The 26857-nt window shown below is 55.9% G+C and overlaps 2 protein-coding genes across 19 annotated transcripts in view; both read right to left on the bottom strand.

Annotated features, from left to right (window-relative positions):
* Positions 1-130: 130 nt before the first annotated feature.
* VILL (villin like) lies at positions 131-17374 on the bottom strand. Of its 15 annotated transcripts, none has more exons than XM_035704834.2 (20): positions 17221-17374; positions 12319-12385; positions 12083-12157; positions 11568-11773; positions 10066-10174; positions 8953-9063; positions 8445-8644; positions 7972-8050; positions 7775-7873; positions 6973-7111; positions 6104-6204; positions 5285-5422; positions 5022-5180; positions 4339-4518; positions 3668-3813; positions 2564-2708; positions 1402-1584; positions 1118-1189; positions 665-916; positions 131-408 (listed from the first exon to the last, which is right to left on the bottom strand). In XM_035704834.2, exons 2-20 carry the CDS (start codon positions 12382-12384, stop codon positions 295-297), a joined length of 2574 nt encoding a protein of 857 aa, XP_035560727.1. In that variant the 5' UTR covers position 12385; positions 17221-17374; the 3' UTR covers positions 131-294. The 15 variants fall into 15 exon arrangements, with proteins under 15 accessions (XP_035560727.1, XP_025317081.1, XP_025317082.1 ...); XM_025461296.3 differs by lacking the exon at positions 17221-17374 and adding an exon at positions 16862-16973; XM_025461297.3 differs by lacking the exon at positions 17221-17374 and adding an exon at positions 15901-16170.
* A 4489-nt stretch (positions 17375-21863) lies between these two features.
* Positions 21864-26857, bottom strand: part of CTDSPL (CTD small phosphatase like) — a 115139-nt gene continuing 110145 nt past the window's right edge. For all 4 annotated transcript variants that reach the window (XM_025461315.3, XM_025461316.3, XM_049099648.1 and 1 more), the window contains one exon: positions 21864-25535. In XM_025461315.3, coding sequence (XP_025317100.1) covers positions 25410-25535 — 126 coding nt within the window. In that variant the 3' untranslated portion in view covers positions 21864-25409. The remainder of the gene's footprint in view (positions 25536-26857) is intronic.

The following is a 26857-nucleotide window of genomic DNA, read 5'->3' as shown; positions in this document are numbered from 1 at the left end:
GAAGACAGTGAAGAGAGCTCAGTCCTCTGGAATGTCACAGACCATCCCCATCAATCCCAGAGGCCCCTTCTTCCCAGAGGTGGACCAACCCAACAGAGTGATCCAGACTTGAAAGTTCACACATCACACCTTGTGAGGGCTACCAGCTTTTATTGACCGGGGTGGAGGGGGTGATCCGGAAGTCTCCGACTAGGGAGTGCCAGCAGGGTCTCCCCGGGGCTCAGGTATGTGTTGAGAAGGTACCCTTGGAGGTCCCGGCCATGTGGGTAGCACCAGCAGGGGCAGGGCCTGGGATCAGAAAAAGCCAAGCTGCTTTTTCTCCTGCTGCTGCCTCCACTTGGCCATGCTATAGAATTCTTCCTTGGATTTCCCAAAGATATCTTGGAAGTCAGAGTCAGAGAGATAGAACTGGTGGGGAGAGGGTACAGGGGAAGAGTTGTCAACTGATCCCAGAATCCTAGCCCATCCACCCAGTGGTGTTATCCCAGGGCTAACGGCTCTCCTCTCCCACATCTCTCTGCCTGTTATCCCATCTGGAACTCATATCTCCCAGGTAGCCTGCCCATTGCCCACCATCTGTGGGCAGTGCCCCAAGGGCCTCCAGCTCAGTTTTAGATGATGCATCAGTGTTGGGGCAGTGAGTGGCAGGGCCTCAGGCACCCACCTCCTTGTGGGCTGGGTCCACGCCCTCTGGCAGGTCCTCAGCAGCTTGGTGCATTAGCTGCTCACGGGGCAGGCTCCCCTTGATGGTGGGTTTGGGGCTGCTGTGGTAGCTGCTGGTGCTGGTGCCACCGCCCTTGGAGTCAAGCTGCAGCTCATTTCCTGAGCCGTCCTGGGAGCCCTTGAGGGTCCGTGGGGACAAGGGGCCTGCCCTGCCATGGCTTGGCACTCTAGACAGCTGGAAGTTGTTGAGTTCCTGCCCGGAGAGGGGACTCAGGCTGGGGAGATGTGGGGAGAAGTTCCCAGAGGGAGGCCACACTGAGCCCACTGGCCCCCTTCCCCCACTGCAAACCCTGCCCCCCACCAGGGCCTGGCTCCTGCCTTGCCCATTCTTCCCTTCTGGATCATACTGACCAAGCCTAGAACCCAGCAGGAGCCTGGGGAACCCAATACTCACTGCTGTGAGCTCAAATATGGCAGGTTTTGCTCCCAGGCCACCATCCACCACCTCCTCATAGGACTGGTTGTTCTGAGGGCAAGAATCAGGGCAGGGGCAGGATGGAGGGCACCACCGGGTGATGGAGGGTGGTGGAGGCCCCCAGGAGGGGGCCTGCAGACAAGACCAGGTCTGCTCTACCCACACCGGAGGTCCCCAGACAGGGCAATACCTCCTTCCAGTTGGCTCAGGGCGGGCCCCTCTCCCTGAAGTAGGATGGGGCTGGGAGTTGAGGCCTCACTCACAGTCCACTTGTAGGGGTCCCAAGTGAAGAACCATCCAGTGAAGGTAGGAGGCTCATGGCCCTGCTTGATCACCACGATTGGCGTGGCAAGGCTCCTCCCTGCCGGGTGGGTCTTCAGGTACTCCTGGCCCCAGGTCACCGCCTCCTTCCACCCACTGGCAGCTTCTCCAAGCCACAGGAAGATCTGGGCCACAGAGGGGGCCTGGCCTTGGGCGAGTGCAGGGGCTGCCCAGAGCTGACCACTTCCTTCCCACCCCTATCCATTAAATGGTCTCATGGCCCCCAGACATCCCAGCCAACCAGGCCCACCCAGCAGGCTGGCCGCCATACACACACACCCACAGACGTGCTGGAAGGTCACAGGTATGCATGTATACATTCACTCCACAAGTATTTATTGAGCACCTATTGTGTGCCAGACGCTGTTCTAGGCACTGGAGATTCAACAATGAAAAAACAAAACGGGTAAAAATCCCTGCCTGCTCTTTATAGAGTTTTCATTTTATTGGGGAAGAAAGACAATAAGTAAAATATGTGCTATATTAGATGCAGAAAAATAAGGCAGGGAAAGACGACTTGAAGGAGGGTGGGGATGACTATAATTTTACATTAGAATCAGGGAGAGCCTTACTGAGAAGGTGACATCAAGGAGGCCACCGTGGCTATACCAGAGCAAGTGGAGGGAGGCAGAGAGTCGAGGCCACCAGGTCATGTGGGCTGCCATAAGGGCTTTGCTTTTGTCCTGAGATGGGAACACACAAGCCTCATCACCACATTCACACGGTGTCACTGGCACTGACGTAGACACACAGTCACTCGCTACACAGTCACACAAAGGAATCACATACACTCGCATGGTCATTCAATCTGCAGCCACTATCACTGCCACAGTAGCCACAGGCACGTAGTCACCTGGAATCACCCTGCTATAAGGTACACAGACACAACTACAGGATGGCTCACAATTGCACTGCAGCCCCAGACACAGCCAGTCCCCTGCAGCTTCACCGTGACACAGAGGTGTCCGCGGTCATAAAGTGCACCGTCACTCACGGTGTTACTGTGTCACACACAATCACACAGGCTCACCCGCGACCTGGCATGGCTAGGAACCCACAGTTCTGCACACTCAGCCCCAGCTGTGGTGGGGGTGGCCGCCTCACCTCCTGCCAAGTGTCCAGTAACATGATGTCATACTTGTCCAGGTCCTCTTGGCTAAAGAACACAACTTCTGTGAGGACCAGCTGGCCCATCTGGCTGGAGCACTCAAACAGTCGTGGCTGGAAGCTGGAGACATCCTCGGGAAGCCTGGCCAGTGTGGGCAGCCAGGCTGTGAGGGCTGCAGAGAGAACTGTGCCCCTCATCAGCCTGGACTGAGCTAGCCCTGAGCACAGGGCCCCTGCCCCCAGGATGGGAAACGGCTTCTGGAGCGGGAGGCCTGGAACCTCCTCTGAGCTCCACCTATCCCATAATTTACTCCAGAGGAGCCTGGCTCCTCTCTGGGCCCCAGTGTCCCCACCTGCCAGTGGGAAAGCATGTTATGTGACCTGTCTAGCCATAGCCAGCTGTGACACATGCTGCCCTGGGAATTCCCCTATGAATGGGCCCTGGGAAGAGGATGGCAGTCTTATTGGGACTGGGCCGGGGGTGGGGGGCCTTGAGGAGGGGTATTAAGCTGGGGCCCTGGCCACCACAGGAGGGAGGAGCCCCTGGTCCTGGCTGGATGCTCAGGGGACTTGCAGGGAGTACAGTGCATAACCCAGCCCCACAGACACTCACAGTGGCTCTGACTCAGCAGCCTCCTCCCTTGAAGGCCTCACCCTGCCTTGCCTTCTGATCCACACCCTGTCCTTTAACACACTCCACACATGCTGTTTATTGACACGTCATATTACACACACACACACACGCACACACACACTCAGCACCATGACGCCTGGGGACTGTGGCGGGGAATGTGATAATGGGGCTTTGCCTTCTTGCCCTCTGCCACTGGGAAGGTCCAGGACTGGCCAATGTAGGGAGCATGTTTGGCCAGAAGAGGGCGCCACAACTCCGCTGGTCCTGGCATCTTCCCAGTTACCCAGGACTGCAGAGTGAAGGGTGGGCCCACTCTTCTGGGAACCCCTGGAATGGGGAGCCAAGAGACCTCAGTTCTAGGGTGGCCTTTCCAGCTTTCTGTATGACCCTGAGGTAGTCACCCACCCTCTGTGGGTCTCAGTTTCCTCCTCTGTGTAAGGATAACACCCTTCTCCCAACCTTGTTACCTCTTATTGCTGGGGTAGGGAGCCCGGCCCCCCAGGGCCTCCCAGAAGCAGGGAGGCTCCTGACCCTCCAGCACCGTTTCCTTGGTCTCCCCAGACATGGCAGTGACCACTGTCCGCGCCATCTCCCGCTGGTCACCACTGCAGCCCTGGCGGACAAAGCTGGGTGAGGCCCTGAATGGGGAGGGGTCTTCACCTCCACCCCCAGGGACTCTTGGGGACTGGGCCTGAGACACAGGAGGCCTAGGCTGATGGCAAGGCACACATGAGCAAGCAATCTCCCCTTCCCCATTCCCAGGACTGGGACCTTCTCCTGGTCCAGAGAATGGGATGGGGACCCCAGGCTCAGGGATCATTTGTGGTTTATGTTGAAGAGAAGAGAAAACGACTAGGCCTCCTCTTTTTCCCAAGAGACTCGGTAAGGGTCATGCTCCTTGCTCGAGGCAGGAAAGAGAGGAGGCAACCTGGGCCTGGCCTGACTCTGACCAGTAGAGTCCCAGAACTGCCTGCCAGTTTCAACTCCCTCCCCCCACACCAGGCTCCACAGGGAACACTATGGCCTTTCCCCTGCTCTGCTCCTGGCCTATCTGAGGCTGGACATGAAGTCTGCCTCCCCTGTGGAGCAGAGCCATCCCTGCCTGCGGCATAAGTCAAGTGGTCAGTGTAAGAGGTACCTTTCCAAACCAGAGGTAACAGATGCTAGCTGTGACCAGCAAGAAGACGTCATTGGAGTTGAGAGCTGAGGCACGGGCCGGCACCTCCATGGTCTTGGTGTTGTAGATGTCAGTGCCTTGCACGTGGAAGAGCCTCATGGCAGATGCTGGCAGCTCCTTCCTGTTGTGCCCCATGCGCCCCTACAAGAGGGCTGGGCCTCAGGATGAGGCTGGGAGCTACCTACCTGTCCCAGTGATGGACAAACTGCCCTGGGGCCCAGAAGACTCTTGCTTAAAGCCACCACCCTCTTCGAGACCTTCTGAGTATGGAGTGTGAAGACCTCGTCAGCCTAGGATAGGGAACCAGGCCCTTTCTAAATGAATCCCTCCCCCATCTCCAAGGAGTCAGGTTATGGTTCCTCTAGGCCTTGAAGACAGAAAATGGAGACCCCAGGCAAGGTCCCACTCCCTTCCAATTCAACTTCTTTACCTGTGCTTCTGTTTTGTGGCTGACTCTGGGGAGCAAGTGAAGAAACTCAGGTGGGGGTCACCCTTGGAGCTCCTGGGTGTCTGACAGCACCAGGAGATCAGGGGGTGGGTAGGCTAGGTGTTGGGGCTGAAGAGAAGCCTAGCCCTTACATAAGGGCTACGGGCACAGGAAGGAGCTGGGGAGTCTGCGGGAACAGCACCAAGGTGGGCCCTACCTGGAAGACCACCAGCTGGCCCTGGAGGATGGCGAGGAAGTGCGGGGGCTCGCTGCCCATGGTAACATGCTCCCGCACCAGAGCTCCATGGTACATGAGGTCCAGCTCCTCCGCGTTGCAGTTCAGGGCTTTGATCTCACTTGTGGTGGCCTGGTGGCCCTGCAGGTGGGGGTGGTAAGGGCCTGGGGCAGCTCTTAGATCCCACTCTCAGATCCTCAGCTCTGGGGCCTGAAGGTGCCTACCACCCCCTCAGGCCAGCATACCTGCCACAGGTACAGAATATACTGGACGCGGCCCATCTTTTGGTATGTATAGAGGACAAGGTAGCAGTTGCCCGCATACAATTGTCCGTGATGCTTGGGGTCCATGGGTTGTCTGCATAAGTCCTGGATGCACCATACCTGGGGAACAGGGGACCAGTGGGCACAGGTGGCTCCTCCATTTGAACCAGCCCGCCCAGCTTGTGCCCAACCAGAGAGCTCTCCTCAGCCTAGGGGCAGGACTCATCTGTGCAGGCAAAGGCTCTGCTGGGCCACAGGCAGGTTAGGGGCGGGCAGGTCCTGGCACAGCTGCTTGCTGTTCAGGCCAGGGCAGAGAAAGCTGGGCAGACACAAGGCCTTGGGGCTCTTGGGAAAATTCTCTTTTCTCACGTGTCACTTAAAAAGACAAAGTTTGTTCAAAGGTTTAAAGGAAAATACTTCCTTACACTAAATAGTGTGATTTTCTGTTCCTGTGGGGAGAGCGCCTCGGCTCTGAAGCCAGGCAGATCCTCATCAAATCCCAGGTGGTGAGACCTTCCAAGCTTCAACTTTTCCCACCTGTAAAGTGGGTGTAACACCCACCTGACAATGGCAGGAAACAATGCCTGGGCATCCTGTGCCCACACAGAGCCTGACAGCTCTCTCTGGGGAAGATGTCTCCTGGACCAGAGCAACCCGAATCCAAGTACACATGCCCCTGGGTGTCCCTGTGTGACGTGCAACTGTGTGTACGTGGGGCACTTTAGTGGCCATGCGGGTCACCTGAGGGCAAAGCCCACCCCTGTGTGCCTATCTCCTCCCAGCTAAGTTAATGCCCCTTACCTCCACCTGCCCGGAGGCGTCGTCCACCATCCTGAGCTGGGCCGCTAGCTCAGGCTGACTGTGCAGCTCACCCACATCCAGCCTTCCCCGAATCAATTCACCTAAGGGAGGCCGTAGGGTATCACTGGCGTCCTCACCCCCGCTAACCTCGCCCAGCCCATCACTCGAGAAGGGCCTCTGGCGGCGCGCCCGACCCTGAGGCGCTTCCTGGGTGCAGCTCCTTGTCCGTCCCACTCCAACCCCCAGACCCGGCCCCGCGTTTGCGGCGCGCGTATCCCCACAACTACTCGGGCCTCGTCCCTGCGGCAGAGGTTCTGGGTGCCGCCCCGCCCGCTCTCATCCCACCGAGGCTCTGGGTGCCGCCCCGCCCCGCAGGCCCCGCCCCCGCAGGCCCCGCCCCACGGGCCCCGCTCCGCTCCGGCCCCGCCCCCCACCCCGCCCCCGCCGGCCCCGCCCCGCCCCGCAGGCCTCGCTCCGCGCCGGCCCGGCCCCGCCCCGCCCCCGGCCCCGCCCCACGCCAGCCCCGTCCCGCCCCGCAGGCCTCGCTCCGCTCCGGCCCCGTCCCCCGCAGGCCCCGCTCCGCGCCGGCCCCGCCCCCGCCCCGCCCCCGGCCCGCCCCACGCCAGCCCCGTCCCGCCCCGCAGGCCTCGCTCCGCTCCGGCCCCGTCCCCCGCAGGCCCCGCTCCGCGCCAGCCCCGTCCCGCCCCTCAGGCCCCGCTCCGCTCCGGCCCCGCCCCCGCCCCAGCCCCGTCCCGCCCCGCGGGCCCCGCTCCGCCCCCGCCCGCAGGCCCCGCCCCGCAGGCCCCGCCCCCCGCGGGCCCCGCCCCACCCTGCAGGCCCCGCCCCCCAGGCCCCTGCCTCCGACTCACTCATCCCGTGGAGGTTCCTGTTCTCTGGCTTCTTCGCAGACCAGGCCCGGAAGAGCTGTTTGAACGCGGCCGACTCGGCGCCGTCGTTCACCACCTCCACGTTTGTGTAGGTCGGGTAGCCCTTGGCCTGGATGAAGGCCTGGGGCGGGGGCTCTGTCAGGCGTGCGGCCCGGGGGCCCCATTCGCCGCTCCACCCCCAGGGCCCTGCGGCTCGGCCCAGCCCGGAGCAGCATTCATTAACCGAGCTCATGACCCGCTTAAGAAGTTGGCTCCTTCGCTACCTACTTCTCTGAGGTCCCTGAGAACGGGCAAGGTCCCCTCAATCTGCACCTCGGGAAGGGCGGGCCATGACAACACCCCCAAACCTCAGGCAGAGCCCTGTCTCCCTCGAAAAGGAGGGGGCGCCCAGTGCAGTAGGCTTCTCGGCCTGCAAAGGGGGCCTTTCACATGATTTTGGGGTGCTAACTGGTCACCCGCTCCCCCAACTCCTATCAAGGTCCCAGGGCAGGCTGCATGCCCCTATGTTTCCCCTCAGACCCCTGGGCAGAGCTGTGTCTCCCTCTTAAGACCGGGGCGGGGGTAGGGGGGCGCTTTGTCTCTAGGCTCCAGACTTTGTCTCTTAGGGCTCCCAGGGCAGGATGTATCCTCCTCCTGGCCCAAGGGCACCTCCCCTTAAAGACCCCAGGAACGTGGATGGCTCCTAGCTTAGAATGGTACTGCCATTTCTTCCCTCACACCCCAGGGCAGAGCTCCCCCTTCCACCCCCAGGCAGCCCCCTTGAGCCAGGGCCCAACAGCTTCACCAGGGCCCGGCTGAAGGCGGCCTTTTTCTCTTGGAGGCCAGACATGCGTCCCTGCCACACATAGATCTTGGAACCGCCCTGATCCAGGATGTAGTAGTCCTGGGAGCAAGAGAGGGACAGTCAGGAGGTGGTGCAGGCTGGGTTGGGGTTGTGGGTGGGTGGGGATGGATGAGGTGGCTGGGGGCAGGCCACCTCACCTCCTCTCGCAGTAGGTCTTGGGTTAGTGGGCAGGTGGCCAACTCCTGGATCACCAAGTCCTCCTCCTTCTCACAGACACTGGGGACAGGCATCCAGATGGAGGCAGCCCAGCCTCCGTGGGCCCTGCTCCAGTCCAGCCTCCTTTAGCCTCCCCGCCCCACCTCCCTGAGGCAGAAGGCATGGGGCCTGGGGCCCTGAGTTGAAGTCTTGACTTCACTGCAGCCTTGCTGTGGAGCCTCGGGTAGCTCCCTTAGGTAACCCTCCAGTGCCTTAGTTGTCCTATCTGTACAGTGGGTTTCTCAGAAGGGCAGTCATGCAAGACTACAGACTGGGCCCAAAGCCCCACGTGGCTTGGTCCAGAAAGCATGGGCCTTTCCTGGAGAGCTTTCTAGAGACATTGTTATTGAAATAATGATAGACATGCAGACCCAGGCTATTCCACCCACCCTGCCCATTCCCAGGGTCTTCTCACTGGTAGAGGCGGACACTGGCCTTCTGCAGCTGGTTAATACTCTTGTTGGGCATGGAGGCAGGCAGGTTGCCCACTCTGCAGCCCAGCACAGCTTCCATGATCCTCATGAGGTCAGTGGCTTTGACCTCATCATCCACCACACCAATCTGTGCGCGACCACCACGCTCCCTGTCCTGGAGGCTGCAGGTCAGGGCCAGTCCCTGTAAGACAGGACCTGGCCATCAGGGCTCTCCCAGCAGGCTCCTCACCCCCCTACTGCTCAGATAGTCCTAGATCCCTCCTGTCACAACTCAGCTCCCAGAAGCTGGAGTCGGGGAGGTGTTACCGTATCCTGGCATTCAAGGATACCACCAGTGCAGGGTCGGGACTCAGCTGGCACAAAGTAGGAGCTTCTCAGATTGTAGTGGAGAACCAAGCCCACCTCTTGGGGTGGCTGGAGCATGGGCATCTGGAGGATCCCCCTTCTCCCTGAGCCCTGCATCCCTTACCTCTCAGGGTAGACACTGACCCTCGCCTTCTCAGAAATGCTGGTCTCGGGCCCATTCCACTGGATCATGATCTTGCCCAGGTCCAGCAGGAAGATGTCACTCTTATTAAAGCTGTTCCAAGAGAGCTCCACCTGCCAGAGCCAGGAGGGATGGCACAGGAAACAGGCTGTCATACCACCAGCACCGAGGCAGAGGGGTACCACAGCCTATTTCCACCCACATGAGCAGCGTCCACTTGTGTGCACGAAGCTGTGAGCAACTGCGTATATGTGTGACCAGTATTGTGGAGCACAGGCATGCCTCTGTGTGACCATGTGAGACCTTGAAGGTCCCTCTGTGGGCGTAGCTGTGTGCATCTCTAGGCACGTGTGACTTTAGGTAATGCTGCATTTCACAGGGTGTACGTGATTATGACACTTAATGCATGTTGGTAGCTGCACAAATGTAGTTGTACATGTGTATACAACTGGGGTGTGCATATCCATTTATCCACATGTGTAGATATGTGTGTACATGCGCATGTGTATATCTACAGGGACACATCAAATGTGAACAAGTGTGTGAGCTCACGGGTGACAATGTATATATGCCTGAGTGGGGGCAGTGTGCTACCTGTGGATGAGGATAGTTCTCATCCAAACAGAGACACTCTGGGGAGTAAAAAGAGGGACTCTAATGATACTATGCAGGCAAAACCTTGCACTGTGTGTTTTCCCTGCAGGTCCAGGGAGATAGGGTCACTGAATCTGTGGGGACAGTGAGTGAGCCTGTGTGGGGGTGTCACAGGGCTGCCGTATACCATATAGACAGTAACATGCACAAGTCAGGTGTCACCACTGACATCACAGACATCACACATCTGAATGTTCACGATACCAAATCCCTCCCAAATGGCAGCAATGTGTCTTGTTCTAAAAAGATCCCATTACTTGCCTGACAGATGGAAGTAATGGGCACTCTACAGACTAGGGTGGGCTTGGCGGGGGGACCAGTGGGTCATCTGGGAAGGCTGACAGCCCATGGTCTCCTCCCCCTGCCCTGCCTCCACCCTCCACACTTCCCTATACTGCCCTACACACATCGCACATCCTGACCTGAGCCCAAGGATGAAGCGGCATCCCGGCAGCCCTCACCTCAGTGGCTGATACGTGCTTCCTCCCCTGGATGTGCAGCAGTCGCTGGATGTTGTACATGTTGGTCTCCACATGCTTGAGGGCAGAGTCCAGGCCACCTTTCCTGTAGCTGAGGAGGGAATGGGGTCTCCTGTAAGACTGCATGTTGCTACGTGCAGGAGTGAGCACAGTTGTGAGCACATGTGTACACATGTACCTGTGTACAAGTGGGGGCATACGGGTATCTGTCCACGGAAGGATAGACCTGAATGAGTGGAATTTGGGCAACAGCATACATGTGTGCCCATGGACACATTTGCATGTTGGTGTGCCCACCTACCGGCCCATCCCATAGGACTGGTTTGTTTTCTGCCTGTGCTCATATAAACACGTCCATCTGTATACCATATGCATGTGTGAGGCTTAACTGTACAAAACAGAAATGATCAAATATTGGCATTTTCCTATGGTTTAACCTAATCTATTGCAATTATTAATTTAATACAGATTTGAAGCAATTTACAGCCAAAGACATATTTTTACTAGGCACAGTAACATAGAGGCAAACTCAAAACAACATTGGTATCCACTCCTGGGTATATCCCCGAGAGAAGTGAAAACCCTGTCCACACAAACTTAGGGTGGTGATCACGTCATAATAGTTGTAAGTCAAGGGACGCCTGGGTGGCTCAGCAGTTGAGCATCTGCCTTTGGCCCAGGGTGTGTGATCCCGGAGTCTGGGGATCGAGTCCCGCATCAGGCTCCTTTCGGGGAGCCTGCTTCTCCCTCTGCCTGTGTCTCTGCCTCTCTCTCTCTGTGTCTCTCGTGAATAAATAAAATCTTTTAAAAATTAAAAAAAAAATACTTGTAAGTCAAACCATCATGCTGTATACCTCAAACTGTACAGTGATGTATGTCAATGATATCAATAAAACTGGGAAAAAAACAACCCAAAACATGTATACAAATATCCATAACAGCCCCTAAGGGTTAGCAATTCAAATATTCTGGAAGTGATTAATGCATACACAAAACGGGTTCCCACATCACGTGTTGTATAATTCCATTTATAAAAATGTCCAGAATAGGCAAGTCTATACAGAGTGAGGGACGAAAGTGTTGGGTGGGGGGAAACAGGGAGTGTTGTGAAGGGTATGGGGCTTCTTTTTGGGGTGATGTTTGCACAAGTCTGTGACTGTATGAGAAATCACTGAATTTATACACTATTTTTTTTTAAAGATTGTATTTATTTTTTCATGAGACCCAGAGAGAGAGGCAGCGACACAGGCGGAGGAGAAGCAGGCTGCCCGCGGGAGCCGAGGCGGGACCGACCGGGAACCCCGGGATCACACCCTGGGCCCAGGGCAGACGCTCAACCGCGGCGCCTCCCAGGCGTCCCACATTGACACTCTGAAAGGGTCGCTGAGACCCGTTTGTAACTCAGGCAAGGCGTCTCCCCCAGCCCGACCCCCAGCAGGGAGCAGGGCATCCGCCAGGCCTCGCCGCCACCGCCCAGCACTTACAGGACGCCCGGGCGGAAGTAGCTGCGGAAACAGTGGGACTCGTGGCCCTGCGCCTCCCGGTGCTGCACGGCGGCCCCGCCCAGCGCCTCCAGCAGGTGCTGCACGAAGGCGCCCGCCGAGCCCTGCGCCGCCGCGTCCGCCTCCTTCCCCACCCAGTAGTGCAGGTCGCTGGATGCCCCCTGAGTGGCCTTCAGGCTCCGGGGAACCTAAAGCACAGGTGTTTGCGGGGGGGGGGGGGGGGGGGTGTGGGGGATGGCTTGCAGAAGACCCAGGGGTGGAGTGGACCCAGATCCTGGATGCTCTGACCGCCTTCAGGGGACTGGGCAGGTGCCTCCACCCCTAGGAGGTTCAGAATGGGGAGGGAAGGCCGAAGAAGCCTCAAAGGCGGCAGCCCCCTCATGGGATGGACTCTAGGGCAGCCAGCCTGCCTCTTCCCGAAGCAAGAGCCTCATCTGCATGATCAGACTCCCCAGCGGGGCCAAGCCACCCCTCAGACAGACTCCCCAAATGCTCACATGGAGGACGATGTAGCAGTGTTCCTCAAAGAAGTTCCCATAGGCCCTTTCAGGTACTGGCACCATCCTCTGGTTCTGGGAGAATGGGACACCTATTGACAACTCAGCAGGACAACTCAGCCATGACCCTCTGGGGTGGGGTGGAGGAGGGAGCTCTGAGTTGGCAGGTGGTGGGGGGAGCCCTAGCCTCAGAGACTGCTGTGTCACCATCTCTGCTGTCTGGTGGTGCCCCTCACCTCAATGATCCATACGTGGAGGTCCCTGTGGCTCGCAATGGCTGGGAGGCCTTTGTTGATGTCCATCCTAGGACAGGCGGGAATGACAAAAGCTGGAGTTCTCATTCTCAGGCCCTGGCTGCCTGTGCTCTGTGCTCCAAGCAGGAACTCTCCCCACCTGCAGCTCTCCAAAGCACCAACATCACAGAACATGCCTTTCATCAGAAGGGCTCTATAAATACCCAAATGCTAGCAAACCAGGACAGGTACTGCAGACACTGGCACAGAGGCTTTGCAAGCAGGGACCTGGTTTGTTGTCTGTGGTTATGCTCTTGAAAGAGAGCCAAGCTCTGTGGGCAGGGATGAGTTTTGAACACAGGGACCTCTGCAAACAGGGAGTTAGAAACAGGTATGTAGACAGACAAGATCTGCAGCTAGGGACAGCCATGGGGAACAATGACAGGTTGTGCAGACAGGCAAGAGTTCTGCTAGTAAAAGAACAGATTCTGCAGCCAGGGATAGGCTCAGCAAACAGGCTCTTGAAATGAGACTAAATCCTGTAGATTTTGTCTACAGGATTCAAAGCTGCAAACAGGCCTAGGTCTTCCAGTTAGGGGACAGGCTATGCAAAGAGAGACCACACAGGCAGAGTGATAGATTCTGTGGATAGAAAAAGGCTCTACATATAAGCAAGGCTCTGCAAACAGGGACGGCTTCCTCAGACTGAAGAAAGAGCTGCAACAGTCACAGGTTCTCCTGACAAAAATGAATTCTGTGGTCAATGACCAACTGTGTGTATTGGGACAGCCTGCAAAAAGAGACACAGACTCTATCCAGGGAAATTCAGACAGGCCAGGGAAACAAGCAAAGGCCATGAACACAAAAAAAGACTCAAACAGCCACAGGCTTGGCAGATATGGAGGAGCTACACAGACTGGGAAAGGCTCTGTAAATTTGGGTGAGGACAAACCCTTAAGATAGGGACTCTTTGCATAAGGGACAGACTGTAGATATGGACAGGTACATAGAAAGGATAGGCTCTGCAAACAGACGAGGCAGGTTCTTTAAGCAAGCAGACGCTGCATCCAGGAACAGCCTTGGAAAACAGACTCAAATCCTACATACAAAGAGATGGGAAAAGCTGGGCAAACACCCATCAATTCTGCCAAGAGACCCAGACTCTGAAAAAAAGACAGAGGCTCTGCAGACAGAGGCTCTACAGTCAGAGACTTTGCACTTTGTAAGCCCACACATGCCCTGCAAACAGACAGGTTCTGAAACAATGACAGCCTCTTCAGAGCAGGCAGGGTTTGCTGAAATGAGCTGGCAGGGAAATCAGCTTTGTGTTCAAGCACACGGGTCCTGGATCTTGAAACAGGACTGGGTTCTATAGAGAGCCCAGGTTCTGCAAACAGGGACAGAGTTGATAGAAAAAGATGAATTCTGGAAACGGATACTCTGTAAATAGGGGAAGGTTCTGCTAACAGTTATACATAGAATTAGGAACGGAGTGTGTGGACAGGCAGAGGCTCTGCAAACGGGGATGTGCTATGCAGAGAGACATAGCTGCTCCCAGACAGACACAGCGTCCTCTGACAGTGATAACTCTTCACAGGACTAGATCCTGCAGGCAGATATCGTTTCCATTCAGGGAAATTCAAATAGGTTGTGCAAGCAGTTAAAAGCCCTAAAAAGATGTCATAGATTGTACAAATAGGGCTCAGATTCTGCAGACAGAATCAGACTCTGAAATAGGAAAAGACTCTGCAAACAGGGGCATAGTCTATGGACAGAGACACTTACTGCAGAGGAAATAGGGTCTGCTGATAGGGACAGGTACTGTAAACAAAGCTTTGCAAACAGGAGCAGTGTCTTTCGGCAGAAAGAGGTATCCCAGACAAGGACACCAGACAAGCTCCGTAGACAGGGATACGTTCTACGTGCAGGGCAGCTTCTGCCATAAAAGTGAATCTTATACATAGAGGAGTGGGGACACACTGTTTAAAAATACAGGTACTGGGAGACTCAGTCGGTTAAGTGTCTGCCTTTGGCTCAGGTCATGATCTCAGGGTCCTGGGATGGAGCCCCACGTCAGGTGCCCCTGCTCAGCAGGGAGTCTGCTTGTGCCTCTCCCCCTTCTCTCAAATAAATACAATCTTAAGAAGAAAAAAAGACACATTCTGAAAAAAGACCCTGAAAAGAGCCTCTAGACCCAGGCTCAGGAGAGAAACAGACAAAAAGAAGTTTCTGCAAACTCAGGACAGACTCTGCACACAAGGATCGTCTCTGGAGACTGTGATGGAGTCTGTAGCAAGCAACAGGCTTAGCTAACCTGAGAGGCCTGGTAAATCCAGCAGAGGCGCTCTTAAATTCTGAAACAGAGCTGAACTCTTAATGCAAACAGACCTGTGAACAGACACAGGGTCTGCAAACAGTGACTTGGCTCCCCCTTCACTCAGTACTATGGTTCTGGGTGTACCTGGGAGAGCAGCATGGACTGAGAGGTATCTGGGGAGGAAGGGGCTCTCGATCTCGTTACATCAGCAGACAACTCTTGACTCCCCCAGGCTTCCCCATAGCAGTGCTTCAGAAACCTCTGTGGGAGGTCTGGTCATTCCTTCATCCGTGGAAGTTCTTTCTTCATCTAACCTAAATCCCACCAGCTGCAGAGTTTGCTTCTTGCTGCTGCGGGGCCCCAGATCCAGAATCACCACTCTCTGAATTTCTCTTTCCTAGTGACCTATGGTGTCGGTTCCTCTCCCCTCCCCACCCCAGTCCAGCCCCGTCTTAGCAGCGGTAGGAACCCCTGAGGCTCTGCTGACCCTGCATGACCCGGGCAGAGGAGGTAGGGGGAGTTAGGGACTTGTAGAATCAGCGGCTTACTGTGACTTACAAAGAGTCACCTGCGTGCCTTGCACCTTTGTCCAGGGCCCCTGAGGGCGGGCTCAGGCCCCGGGGAGCTCGGAGGTCCCTATGGAATTCCAGGCCCTCTCAAAGAGAGGTGGCTTCTGGAAGCTTGGAGTGGTGAGCATGGCAGGGAGCTGCCTGGAGCAGCCGGGTAGAGCAGGGCCCTGCGGGGGCTCCGGCTGGAGCAGAGGAGTAGAGGCCTCCGGGGGCAGAGGCCTGTCCTCTCACTTCCTGCCAGCTCCCAGCTGCCCCATAGCCCGCAGGTACTCAGTGGCAACTATCCATACCTACCCAGGGAGGGTGGAGGGACGGCGGGGCCACCATAGCTCTGAGCCCAGAACTGCTGTTGCAGTACCTGCCACGCTGTGTGACAGTGATGCGGGTGATGGGCAGCCATGGTGATCGTGGAAAGGTGATGACACTGGGCGACAGGCACAGTGACATTCAGTGGTGATGGACAGAAGCATTGTCCAGGGACAGCAGGCAGGGCACAAGTGGGTAGTGGCCAGAGGTATAAACTATGGGCTGCAGTCATGTGACAGAGTGACAGGAAGCCTGGCTGGCCACCGCACTGTGGTCACCAGTGACCCGTGGGGGACAGGAGAGTCAAACTGGAGACCAGAAGACCGGGACTGGGCAGGGTCAGCATCACCTGCAGCAGGCGGGAAGGGTGCCTCGAATCCAGGTCCAGCTTACCTTGTGGGCTCTGGGGGCCTGAGTCCCTCACCCCCACGTAAGCTGGGTTCTGGGGCTGGAGAGGGATTCTCACAGGGATCCCGGAGCACCTCTCTCTCCCCTAGGCAGTCTCCTTCTCCCTTGGGGTGGAGGGGGGCAGGGGCGGGGAGGGCTTCCCTTCCCAGAGGGCCCCCTCTAAACTGCCAAGCCCTCCCGCCTAAAGCCCCTCCCCCCTCCTTCTGGAAGCCCCTTCCTCTTCCTGGGGGCTCACTCCCTACAGCCCAGGACCCCCTTCTCTCCCTGACACCCAGTTCCTTCTCTGACAAATTCCCCTCCCCCTCCCCCATGCTCCCTCCTTTCCTGGGCCCCCTCTGTCCCCACTGGGCACTCCTTCCCCCAGGTATCCCCCCTCCCCAGCCCCCTTCCTCTGCCCTCCCGGCCCCCAGCGCTCCCTACACTGTTCCAGAGGCCCCTCTCCCCAACCTCCCTGCAGCACCCCTTCCCTTCCCCAGTGCCCCCTGGCTCCCCTGGCCTCCCCTTCTCTCGCCTGGGCCCTCCTCACTGCCAGGTGCTCCCTTCCTTCTCCAGATGCCCTCTCCTTTCCTGGGCTCCTCCTCTCCCGAGGGGGCCCCCTTCTTCTGGGGCCCGGAGGTCACTTCCTCCTCCTGAGGGACCTGTGGCAGGCGGGACCCTGAGGTCACTCCGCCTGAACCGCAGGAAGCGGGGAGGGGCGCCGCCCGCGGGAGTGGGGGCAGGGGGTGCCGGGCCTGGCCCCCAGGTGCTCCCACCCTGGCCCACGGAGCCTCCACCCGTACAGGATCTGCCACCTTCTCCCCATCGGTCGCCGGGGGCGCCGGCCCTTCCTCTCCCAGCGTGTGTCCACTCGCTGCGTCCCACGTTCCGATGACCCCGCGGGACACCCCAGACTCGGAGCAGCGCCCCCCCCCGCCCCGACCCTGGGCCCCCTCACTGCCAGGCCTACCTGCTGCCAGGTGCTCTCTTCCTGGGCCAGTGGGCAGTGCCTGCTGTCCCCCAGCCCGCCCTGCTCTGTAATTCGACCCCTGCTCCGCCGTGGACACACCCCACTCCGCCGCCTGTGGGCTGGGCCTCAAAAGCACTCAGTCAGTCAGTCAGTCAACAAATATTGACTCAGCTCCCAGGCCGTGGTCCACAGGGCCACAGCTGGTCGGCCAGGCCTCACCTCCTGGGGACTGGCGGCCAGAAGGGCACGGAGGCCTGGGCTGCTCTAAGATGCGGGGTGTGGAATATAGGATCACTTTCCTGAGAGCCCGAGGAGCCCCTGATCCGCGACCCCCAGAAGGCCAGGCCATCCCAACAAACCTTAGGAGGCAGGAGGACCATGGCTGTTGGATTGGGGGCGGCAGTCTGGCTCCGTGAGACCCCGGTCACTTCAGGAGGTGGGGGAGGTGGCCAGGGCTCCCTCTAGCATCTCTGCTATCCTGGGCGCTCCCAGATTGGCCTTGCTGCCCAGCACCGTCCTCCCCGGGGGACCCGGATACCCATGGTGGGAGAGGCCAGCCCGGCCCTTGCACGGAAGACACCTTTCCCACACCTCGGGCTGCTCCCTCCTTTCCTTCCTGATTGTAGGGTGGGGCAGGTGCTGAAAATAGAACATTTCAGAAACTGCAGGAACAAGGCCACCCCTTACTTTCAGCCGTTTGTCTCAGTCCTAGCCACAGCCCAGCTAGTGGGGCTCCTCTCCCAGGACATACTGCTAAAGTCTGCCTTTTGGCACCGAGCCTCTTTCCCCGTGTCCAGTCCTCGTCCCTACCTACGGCTCCCTGTCACAGAGAGGGGGTGACTCCAGGAAGTCTGGGTCCACCTGCCTAGTACAACCTCCTGCCAGGACGTGACTGCATTTGACAGAACTAATCGGCCCCTGTGACTGAAGGGATGCCTGTGTCACAGGACAGTTGGTCAGTCCCCGTGTGTGTCTGAACTCGTGCGTGAGCCAATGTCTGTTCAATCCTCTGTTCCTTTTTATCACGGTGTGTGTTTGGCTCTGCTTGTGCTTGTGCAGGCCTGTTTCCTGTTTTCCTGACCCCTTTGGTCCCCAAGCTCAGCAAAATCCGGTGTCCTCACTTCTCATGTCTTCACTGCAGATCCTCCCCTCCCTGCACTCTGCTTGGCCTTTGTTCTGGAACGCCCTGGAAATGGCTCTTTCCTAGTCACCGATGCCCACTCTTGCCACAACAGGTTGTTCCCTGTGTTCATCTTACTCTCCCTCTTACCACCCAGGGACCCTGCCGACCACCCCTTCCTCTGGAAACACCTCACAGGCCAAGAGTTCTCCCCAGCTCACTGGCCACTCTGCCCTCTCAGCTGGGTCCTTGACATGTCAGTGGCCACACAACTCAGGCCGTAGCTCCTGTTCCTTGTCTGTTTTCTTCCCAGGATGTAAATGCCACGGAAACACCAGTCTCTTCCACACCCACTCCCTCTCCTTCTGAACGTCCACCCCCAACTCACCCTTCATCCTTCAGCTGTCGGGTCACATCTCTCCCGATGCATCTGACCTCACACTTGACATCCCAGTCAAGCCCCTCCAAGGCCAAAAAATGTTATGAATGTCCCCAAACCTGGGGGCCATCCTGGGTTCCTCTCCTTCCCTCACGTGCACAGGGTGGCCACTAGCCAGTCTGGTTCATCTTGGATCCTGAACTTGGCTGGGCTTCCTTGCCCTGCTCTGGGACCCAGCCTCTCACCAGTTGGGCGGGAGCCTCTCTCTGTGTCTCCTGGTCTCTCTGGCCCCTATGTCCATCCTTGTCCATCCCCCCACAGTTGCCAAAGGGATCTCTTAACCACAAATAGATCACACCATTCCCCTTCTTCAAACCTTCCAGTGGCTTCCCTAAAATAAAGCCCCAAAGTGCCTCTCCCTCTGGCTGCATCTCCATTCACTCCCCCCATTTCCTCACTGTGCTCTAGCTATAATTTTCTCATTGTCCTTTAAGACACCAACCTCATTCTAGTCTCTGGACTTTGTACTTGCTGTTACCTCTGCCAGAAGCCTCTCCCCGAAATCGTCCCATGCCTCTTTTTCTGCATTCTGGCCTCAGCCAGGATGACACCTGCCCAGAGGGGCCTTCCCTGACCATGTTAGCTAACACAGCATTCTCCCCAGCCACCCGCCACTTTCCTCATCTTCCTACTGCTTCCAGAAGCAGATAACCTTACTGATTTGGATCTTTGTTCCGGGTGTGAGGTCCCTGCGAGCGGGGCCTTGCTTACTGCTGTAGCCTGCGTGTAGAATGGCGCCGGGCCCACGAGGGCTGCTTAATAAATATTTGTCGATGAGCTCCCGTGGCCTGCGTTCTGATCGCCTGGACCCTTTCTGAAGGGGAGGCCTGGAGTCGAGCCTTCCTCAGAGTCAGGTTCCAGCCCCAGTTCAAGTGCCCACTGGCTGTGTGACTCTGGGCACATTTCTCAGGCTTTTTCTTGAGCTGACATGTCCTCCTGTGAGAAGGCAGGGCAGGTCACATCTTGTGAGCCGGACACCCCACCTGGTGCAATCCAGCCTCAGCTTAGTGGGGGCACAAGGACCTCTCCGAGGTCCCTCCCCAGAGTTCTCTGGGTCTCTGGAAACCAGAGACTTTGTATGTGCTCGACTGCCCGACTCCAGGATGGTGGGCATCGCCCGTGGCCTGTGATCCTCAGGGCCAAAGAAATGGCAGTGGCCCCCCACTGCGGGGCAGTCCCCGGGGGCCCAGATGAGCGCTCCGCTTTGTGTCTGGTGTGGACAATCTTCAGCTCATGGGATCACACGCATGACCCAGAGAGAGGAAGCGGAGGCTCAGGGTAGTGCTCCCACGTAACCAGGGTGCTGCAAGGACGGGGGAAGCCCAGCCTCTCCCCACCTCCTCCCCTAAGCAACAAGGGAGCTCGGCCACCCGCTTCTCCTGCTCAGCCAGCACAGCCCCGCTCTGCCCCACTGGTCCCGTGGACCTCTTCGCCCTCCGGGGACCCTGCGGCCCACCGCGCTCTCGCCGGGCGGTTCCCAGGGACCCACACCCACACCTGGAAGCCGGCCCGCCCCGGCCCAGCTCTGCCTCGTCAGTGTCAGTCCCTCGCAGTGCGCTGCCCCCCGTGGACACCAGGGCCTGCGAGGGGTGCGACCCTCCGGAGAGCGGGGGAGGAAGGCTTGGCCGGAGCCTTGGACACGTCCTGGCCCCAGGAGAGCAGCCTCGGGCCCACGTGGGCTCCCTGTGACACGGTCCCTCGGAGGGCGCGGTGGTGGGAACCGCTAGGGCCAGGCAAAGAGGAGTCTGTCGCTGTGCCCGTGGGGCCACCACTCTGATGGGCCTCATGAGTCCGAGGACAGCTCAAAAAAGAGCCCCAGGCCCCTGCAGACGAGGAGGTGCCGCTGCTTTGCGTTCCCGCTGCTGGGGATGTGTCACCCTGGCCAGTCGTGGACCCCCTCAGTGGGGACACCGCCTGGGCCAGGACCGGGGTGGGGAGTGGCAAGGCTCGGTTAGGTTGGTGGGCAGTGTGACCAGTGCTCTCACACGAAGTGGGGGGATCCACTCTGCTCCGCACCTCACAGCAGGGAATTGTCAGCTGGGTGTGACCCTATTAGGACCCATTCCTCACCCTTGCCTTGAGGAAGGCCCCGCCGTGCCCGTGTGGGGTTTTCTTTGGAATTTTCTGGGTTTCCTGATCTTTTAGCAATGAACACATGTGGCTGAGCTTTCAGGTAAGGCAATACATGCCATTTCCCCAAAACCCGGCCTGTGGCTCCTTTGCCATACCTGGGGTGTCAGGCCTGAAACACCTTGTGGGACTTTCTTTACCTCCACAGCCAGTCAGAACAGGGGTTCGCAGCTCTTCCTGAAACTTTGAGCCCCTTGGGGGCACTTAAAAATGTGATGCCCAGTCTCAGGGTTTGGGGTTTAAATGGTTTGGGGTGGACTTAAGGGATGTTTATGTAAGAGCCTTCAAGTGATTCCAGTGGGCAGCCACAGCCAAGAATCACTGAGCTAAGGAATGGGGCTGTAATAGAAGTTTGGGATGGAAAACTCTGGAGGCCACATAACCTCCTGAGTGCTGGAGGGCCCAGTATATTCTCCTTGCAGATCAGGCTGGTGACCATGCCAGTTGGTGGCTCTGGGCCTTGAGCACGGGCAGCCCCAGCACAGGAGACCTGCCACGTGAGCATTCCAGTTTCTCCAAGGCCTCTGCTACAAGCCCCCGATGCACCCCGGGTTAGCCCCGGTTAGTCTCCCCAGGCTGGCTTTCCCCAGCCATTCCTCCCTTCTGCTCCCCTCCCGGATTCCTGTCCCTTCTTTGGTCCTGGAATACAAATATGTGCTCAAACAGGAAAGCATCGGGAGGTGAAATCTCAGTATGCCCAAGTCCCAAAGAAGTGACCTCCTGATGACGTGCGTTTCCTTCCCACCTACTGGGAGGGCCTATGGACATTCACTGGGACATCTCAGCTTCAGGGGCTGCCACAATTCTCGGCTGTCTGTCTGTCTGGTTGTGGGGCTGGGCTGAGGGCAGTGCCTGGAGTAGACGTCCCACTGTGAGCACGCGGGCTTGGCCGTCCTTACTCTGCCCGGCCACGCTTCAGCTGGCAGCCGCAGCAGGAGCCCGCGTGCCGTGGGCTCGGGGTTCAAGGCCGCGCGCTCCCACGCGAAGCGGGCGGCTCCTGTGGGGCGGGGCGGGGCGGGGCTGCGCGTGGAAGCCGCCGCGCAAGGAAAGCGAGCCAGGCTGCTGCTGTGTGCGGGGACACCGCCAGGGGCCTGACATCGAGCGGGATGGGTTTCCGGCCTCGCCTGGGGTCCAGGTCGGTGGCTCCCGGGGTGCTGCGCCCCTGCTCCCATCCACCGCGGCCCCGCAGAACGACGCAGGGGCCCAGGACACCGAGGCGCTGGCGTGAGGCTGCGCAGGCGGAGCGGACAGAGCGACCCAGCGGGCGGCGGCGCAGGGCAGGCGCGGGAGGAGCAGGCCATCCACAAGGGGGCGCGGCTTCACGTGTTTATTTTTGGCAGGAAGGAAATCATCGCAACCCTCTCGCCCCTGGAAACGTGCACATTCCACATGTAGTATTTCCCATGTAATGCTGGCTTGTTTGTCACATTCAAATGTCCAACAGAAATCCACGACTACCCAGGCACCAGAATCCCCACTACCGGGGGAGGGGGCTGGGGGGGGGTTAGAGAAGCTCCCTGGAGAAGGAACAGAACAGACAATAGCATCAATCTTACAGTGAGATAGGTACAGAGGCAGCCAACAGATTCTGCTCAGGTAACTGCTCGCACTTCAAGCCATCCCCTCCTCTGGAGCCCCGGCATGCCAGCTGTCCATCACAGCACCTTTAAAAGCGGAGGCACAAACGTCACAAGTGTTTGTCCATATAGGGCTGTGTGGTTCTAGATTTTATTAGAGAGCTGTCCTTAAAATATAGGATTGCAAAATGTTGCCAGGTTATAGATTTACAGATTTCTTTTTTATACCAGAAGTTCAAATGCTGCGACCATGACAAGTCAGTGTCATCACAGCCTCTTCACGTCTCCAAAGTCACCTCATCAAAACTGCAGTGTCTAAGGAGCTTCCCCACCAACCATCGGCTGTTGACAAGTGGTCCTCCCCCTTAGGATACAGATACACTGCTTACAAACAGCTAATGGGTGAAGCCACAGACCAATACACAGGATTCCAGAGCAACAGGAGACAGAACAGTGACAACCTCAGATGTGCCCGGGCACCACCACTCAGGCCCGGCCAGAGATGTCATCCCATCATAGGGGCCCGAGTCCACAACCCAAGGTATCTTGGCCCAGATCTTAATGTAGAAAAATACTTGTCCGGGAGACTATATTTTAACCCGGTACACAAGAAACTCAGGAGGCTGGATTTCTCTTTTGGTTAGAGTGGGGTGGTGAGATGGTATTTTGGTAACATGGGAAGCATATGGCACAGAGAAACAGCTAATAGGGTTCATCAGGTTTTAAAGCCCACAATTTAATAAAAGGTAATAATTAAAAACAATACCCGTATTTACCTTAAAAAACATAAATCCCAAACATTCATCTCATTTCTTGGCCTTATGTTAGAATTCTATTGCTTCATTTACACGTAGAGGATTAAAAATATATATAGAGATATAGATATTCTGATTATGTACATAAAGCAGAATAAAGGGTTAAAATAAAAATGGCATTTTGGAGTATGGTCAAATAAGGTGCACAGAATCCAGAACCCTCAGGGGGTCTGTTGGCCCCCCTGAGACATTCTATGTCTGCGATGGCTGGAACCGGGCTCCATCCCCAACAGTCGTGCAATGGCGCTCACGGTTTCAGGAACTACTAGGTGCAGTGTCTGGCTCAAGCTTGCCAGTGTCTTCACTCCATCTCTCAGAAGTGGGACACTGTTCCTAGGTTCGATTCCCCTGAAATACTCTGGAATTTCAGTCCTCTCTGCCCCCTATTCCAGAGAAGGTCTCATGATGCCAGCAGAGAAAGGGCAGGGGGGAGGGTGAAAGGCTGTTCCCAGGACTGATTTTTGTGTGGGTTTCAACACATGACAGACACTTGACTGCAACATTCAAGACATTTAAGGCAGTGGGTTCATTAATGACTAGTTTTCCAAATCAAGGTTTAGGGCATATGCAGATCTGCCATGTAAAACTGCCATTCCCTGTGGTCATGCCTAGCATGGGGCTGTTTCTACCGGAACTGGCATGGGGATTACTGGATTCTGCACATGCAGAATGCTGGGGCACCTGGTTACCCCTGAATACTTCTCTTCCAAATGCATGGCAGTCCACAGCTGAAAGTGCTGTTTGGGAGGACGTGATTGGCAGCTGGCTTCATTATTTTGTAAATGAAAGGAAGAACAAAATTTTACCTCACCCCCCCACCCCCCCATCTCCAGACTTGTTAGTGCCAGTTGCTCCCACAGAACTCTGGCGGAGGCCCAACCCACAGAGGACTAAGGCAATGGTGCCGACATGAAAGGGTTCTTTTAAATTATTTTTAAGAGCAATACTTTATAGACTGTCTTGTCAAACGAGGAACATGGCACTGCTTAAAACAGCTCACTGGGAAAGGCTGCAAGGGAAGCCCTAGCCCAGGGAGGGCACCCTGCCTCTCCCCAGCTCAGGGCAATGAGTTCCACATATGGACAGGTTTCCCCAACCCCGGCTCAGAAATAGGCTGTGCTTCAAGAGAGAAGTCCAGGAGCAGACCTGGGCCACATCAGTGCGGTGGCTGGTTGAGGCCACGGGTTCTCAAGGGACAATAGTCAGCTCATCACAGTATCTGATGTTGACTGTGGTCTAGAATGAACGCCACGCCTGTGTGGTGTGCTGGCCCTTGCCTCTTTGTTCCCTTCTGGACTCCCACGGCCAGTGCCAGGGAAGGGGTATACTTGGTGCAGTCTGCAGGGGAGCGGGACACCTACTTTCCTGACCCTGTCCAAATCTGCAGCTTAGCAGTGAGCGGATTCTGAGCATAGGCACAGTGGCAAAGAACAGTGTAACAGCCGCTGGTCAATTCCATTTGGTGGCAGCGCAGTAGCAGCAAAGAAAATTCCCAAACAGCTCCGTGTGTATCCAGCTTTTGGAAAGGAAAGATTTAAAAATCAATACACAGATTTTTTTTTTCTCTTTAAATATCCAAGGGTTTCAGAGTTTCTTATAACTGCTCCACCCAGAACGACAACAACAAAACAAAAAACATACAGAAGTATGGCAGTAGTGTGAAAGCGGAAGTGACGATGCCACTTTTCAAGGGGGAAGTGTGACCTCAAGACAAAACTGTCACCATCCGAAATAATATAATAATATAAAAGTATCTATTGTTTCCAAAAGTGTTGAGCCACACAACCGCGGATACATTCCAAACTGGGTCAGTGATTAATGGAGACACCGCCATGGTCACCGAGACTCCTATCAGGAGCCTGTCCCTGCAGCACGCCTGTTGGGAGACAGGCTTCTATGACTCACCTCCATCCCTAGCCACCCCCCAACCCCCAGGTTCTAGAAAATTGTCATATTTGTCTTTTTTAGAGAATCTAAGACAATAAAAGACTAAAAGATGTCTGGAAATATGTTGTGTAGAAAAATTAACTCTCAGCTTAAAATAACATTCAAAAAGGCACTTCATCCTGTAGGAAAGAGATTCTGAGTTGGGTCAGCTGCTCCAAGCTCGGATAGAAAGGGACAGGTTGTCTGCTTGGAGGGGGGTGGGGGTGGGGAACAGTTGATAGGAAGTCTCATAGATATCAAGCTTGTTTTTTTTTTTTTTTCCATTTTTTTCTTTTTGGTATGTTTTACGAAAAGCAAATCCAGTAAAACGCATGTCCCTTTATGAAATCTGTTAAAAGAGTTCATTTTAAAATAGTTGTTTCTGTTCTTAAAAAATAAAACAGGTAGGTATGGCCACGTGGACCCCGTGGCCTGGAGCACGGAGTGTCCTCACTTTCCGCTCCCAGGGAGCTGAGGCTGGGTGGATCCCCGAGGCCAGAGGCTCCAGAGCGACCAGGCGGGAGGCAGGCAGAGGCCGGCGCTACCTATTGCAGAGTCTGTGCAGCATGCTGTACACGTCGTCTTCCCGGCTCAAGCCCTCAAAGAAGGGGATGAGGTCCAGCAGCTCTGTGTCCGTCATGTCATCGAACCAGGACTGCACAGGCACCTGGAAGACAGTGTGTGGAGGGGCAGCGGAACCGCAGCCAGCCCTGGGGACAGCTCCTAGCCTGGCTGGGGCCCCCGTGCTTTTAACTTTTTTTTTTTTTTTTGGTAAGGAAGACAGGTATCTTAAAAACCATCACCTGCCCCCCCATCACCATCATCACCATCACCATTATCTTGTTTGTTCTCCTGTCCCAACTAAGATTGATCCAAAAAGCAACTTGGTTCAGGAGGAAGGCAAAGTTCAGTGTATTTGCCTTTTATGTCTTAATGCTAGTTTGTGTGCACTTGCTTGTTTTGGTTTCTCGCCATAGGAAAGGTGGCCAGAGCACAGAAATATCTGAGAGCTAGCCTTGCTCCTTGCCAATTTCAAAAGCTCTCTTCATTGTAGCCAACCAGCTTTTTCCACCTCACCTGGAGCCAGAGGTTACCTGCCAGCTACTGACACCCAGGGAGCCCACCAACAGAGGGCACAGGAAAGCATCCACTTGGGGTGCCATGTGCCATGCCGCACGGCAAAGAGAAGTGGAGAGCTTCCTCCCATCCTTAGCAGTGATCAGTTACAAGCAGAAGTATAAAATTTCAAGACAGTCTGAGCCATGGGCACAGACAGAATTTTCACTTAGTTTTAGAGGGTGGGGAGAGGTGGAAATGGGTGGTAGCCAGGGGTGCAAAAGAAGAGTGAGTTGTAAAGAGAAATTTGGGAGAAACCAAAGTAGTTCAAAAGTAGTATTTTGGGCACTTTTACAAATCTAAAGACTGCTCAGAGACAAAACAATCCATTGTATAATTTAGAAATATAAACTAGGATTACCCAAAAATGACTAGTCCTAGGAGAAGGGCAGGGGATGAGGGAAAGGGTAGACTTGGACACAAGACTTCTCTAAATTCATCTCTGTTGGTAGTTTTGATGTTGGAATCATGGAAATATGTTACATAATTGAAATAAGATTAAACCATTAAGAAAAGAAAGCAATAAAAAGTGAACCTAAGAATAAAGTTGATGACATAACCACACAGAGAATTATTTCAAGTGATTATAAAAAACCTAGTGTTCTGCCAGTTTTCCAAAAAACCCTACGTGCATTCAATTGTCTTAGTAGTGGTGACAATATCAGTACTGCTATTTGGAAACTACTAGATGTGTACTACAGAATAAATCAAATAGGTAATGATAGTAATATATTTAGGAACTAAGAGTTTCAGCACAAGAGGAAGAACAAAACTGAAGAAATTAAATAAAAACTGTTATAACATTGATCTGGAAAAACCAATATGATTTTATGATTTAATTTTAATTCTACAAATATGTATACTTCAGTTCTA

This window comes from Canis lupus, chromosome 23 (assembly GCF_003254725.2).
Source record: "Canis lupus dingo isolate Sandy chromosome 23, ASM325472v2, whole genome shotgun sequence".
In the NCBI taxonomy this organism is placed as follows: Eukaryota; Metazoa; Chordata; class Mammalia; order Carnivora; family Canidae; genus Canis; species Canis lupus.
Note: the sequence above shows the minus strand (reverse complement) of the source record. Positions and strands in the feature narration are given on the sequence as shown.